At 44.9% G+C, this 1940-nt stretch overlaps 1 protein-coding gene across 1 annotated transcript in view; it reads right to left on the bottom strand.

Moving 5' to 3' along the window:
• Nucleotides 1–1058, bottom strand: part of LOC130586948 (uncharacterized) — a 4386-nt gene extending 3328 nt beyond the window's left edge. The window contains exon 1 of the mRNA XM_057387883.1: nt 918–1058. Within this exon, the coding sequence (XP_057243866.1) occupies nt 918–1035 (118 nt within the window). The 5' untranslated portion in view covers nt 1036–1058. The remainder of the gene's footprint in view (nt 1–917) is intronic.
• Nucleotides 1059–1940: the final 882 nt, after the last annotated feature.

Raw genomic sequence — 1940 nt, 5'->3', positions numbered from 1 at the left:
GAATCAGGAGTGACCCCACAGGGTAAAGGAGGGAGTGACCCCGATGGGATTGAGGTGGGAGTGACCCCAAAGGATAAAGATGGGAGTGACCCCACAGGTTAAAGGAGGGAGTGACCCCAATGGGATCGGGGCAGGAGTGACCATCAGGATCGAGGTGGGAATGACCCTGGCAGGATAAAGGCGGAAGTGACCCCGTATTGGGATAAAGGTGGGAGTGACCCTGTCTGGGTCAAGAGGGGAGTGACCCCATATCGGGACTGAGGCAGAGTGACCCCGATGGGATAAAGCTGGGAAATCCAATGGGACCGAGGTGGGAATGACCCCAACAGGACCAAGGCAGAGTGACCCCAATGGGATAAAGGAGGGAGTGACCCTGATGGGATAAAGATGGGAGTCACCCTGTCGGGATCAAGGCAGGAGTGACCCCAATGGGATCGAGACAGGAATGACCTTGATGGGATAAAGGTGGGAGTGACCCCGACAGGATAAAGATGGGAGTGACCCCGACAGGATAAAGATGGGAGTGACCCCAATGGGATCGAGGTGGGAGTGACCCCGATGGGATCGAGGTGGGAGTGACCCCGATGGGATCGAGGTGGGAGTGACCCCAAGGGACTGAGGAGGGAGTGACCCTGACGGGATAAAGATGGGAGTGACCCCAATGGGATAGAGACAGGAATGACCCTGACGGGATAAAGGTGGGAGTGACCCCGACGGGATCAAGGCGGGAGTGACCCCGGTGGGATAAAGGTGGAAGTGACCATCAGGATAAAAGTGGAAGGGGAATGACCCTGCCAGGACCAAGGCCGGAGTGACCCCGTGTCAGGACAAAGATAGGAGTGACCCTTACGGGACTGGGGCTGGTGTGACCCCACCATCCAAATGTGCCCTCCAGGGACCCCCCAGACCCCGCTCACCCAGCACCGGCCCCTTCCTGGCCCGCAGCCGCCGGAGGAGCCTCCCCTGCTCCGAGCACAGCTCCCGCAGCCTGGCCACCTCCCCGCGGAGCTGCACGAACACCTCCTCCAGCTCCATCACACCCGGCCGGGGGATGAGAGGGACAGCGACCACCTGTTAGTGGGAATTAACAATAAAAACAATCAAAATAATCATAATAATAATCATAGTCATCAAAATAATAATCATCAGCAAAACAATCATAATCATCATCATAATGAGGGAGACAGTGACCACCTGTTAATGGGAGTTAATAATCAAAATAATAATCATAGCCATCAGAATAATCATAATTATCAAAATAATCATAATAATCATCATGAGGGAGACAATGACCACCTGTTAATGGTAATTAATAATCAAAATAATCATAATAAAAATAATCAAAATAATCATAATAATCAATAATATTCAAAATAATCATAATCATCATAATAATCATCACAATGAGGGAGACAGTGACCACCTGTTAATAGTAATTAACAATAAAAATAAACAAAATAATCATACTAATCAAAACAATAATCATCATCATTATCATCGTAATCATAATAATAAGAAGAATCATAATAATGATCATAATAATTATAATAATAATAACCACTAAAATAATCAAAATAATCATAATAATCATAGTTATCAAAATAATAATAATAGTAGTAGTAATAATAATAATGAACACAACAATTATCCAAACAATCATAGTCATCAAAATAATAATAATAATAATAATAAAAATTAACATAACAATTATCCAAATAATAATCATAATCATAATAATCAAATTATATTAAGCAAAATAATCATAATGATCATGATAATCATAATAATCATCATCCACTGAAAACCGGAGATATCCAAAGCCAGGGAGGAGCTGTCGGGATGGGGAGGAGCAGGTGCTGAAGGCTCCTCGGGAACCCAGGAGCTGCAGGTTTATGGGATGGCACAGAAAGGAGAATTCCCAGTTTTCTCACCATTTATAC

This window comes from Malurus melanocephalus, unplaced genomic scaffold (assembly GCF_030028575.1).
Source record: "Malurus melanocephalus ecotype Western Australia unplaced genomic scaffold, MMel_1.1 scaffold_1415, whole genome shotgun sequence".
In the NCBI taxonomy this organism is placed as follows: domain Eukaryota; kingdom Metazoa; phylum Chordata; class Aves; order Passeriformes; family Maluridae; genus Malurus; species Malurus melanocephalus.
The sequence above is the reverse complement of the archived record's forward strand: the minus strand, read 5'-3'. Positions and strand labels throughout refer to the sequence as shown.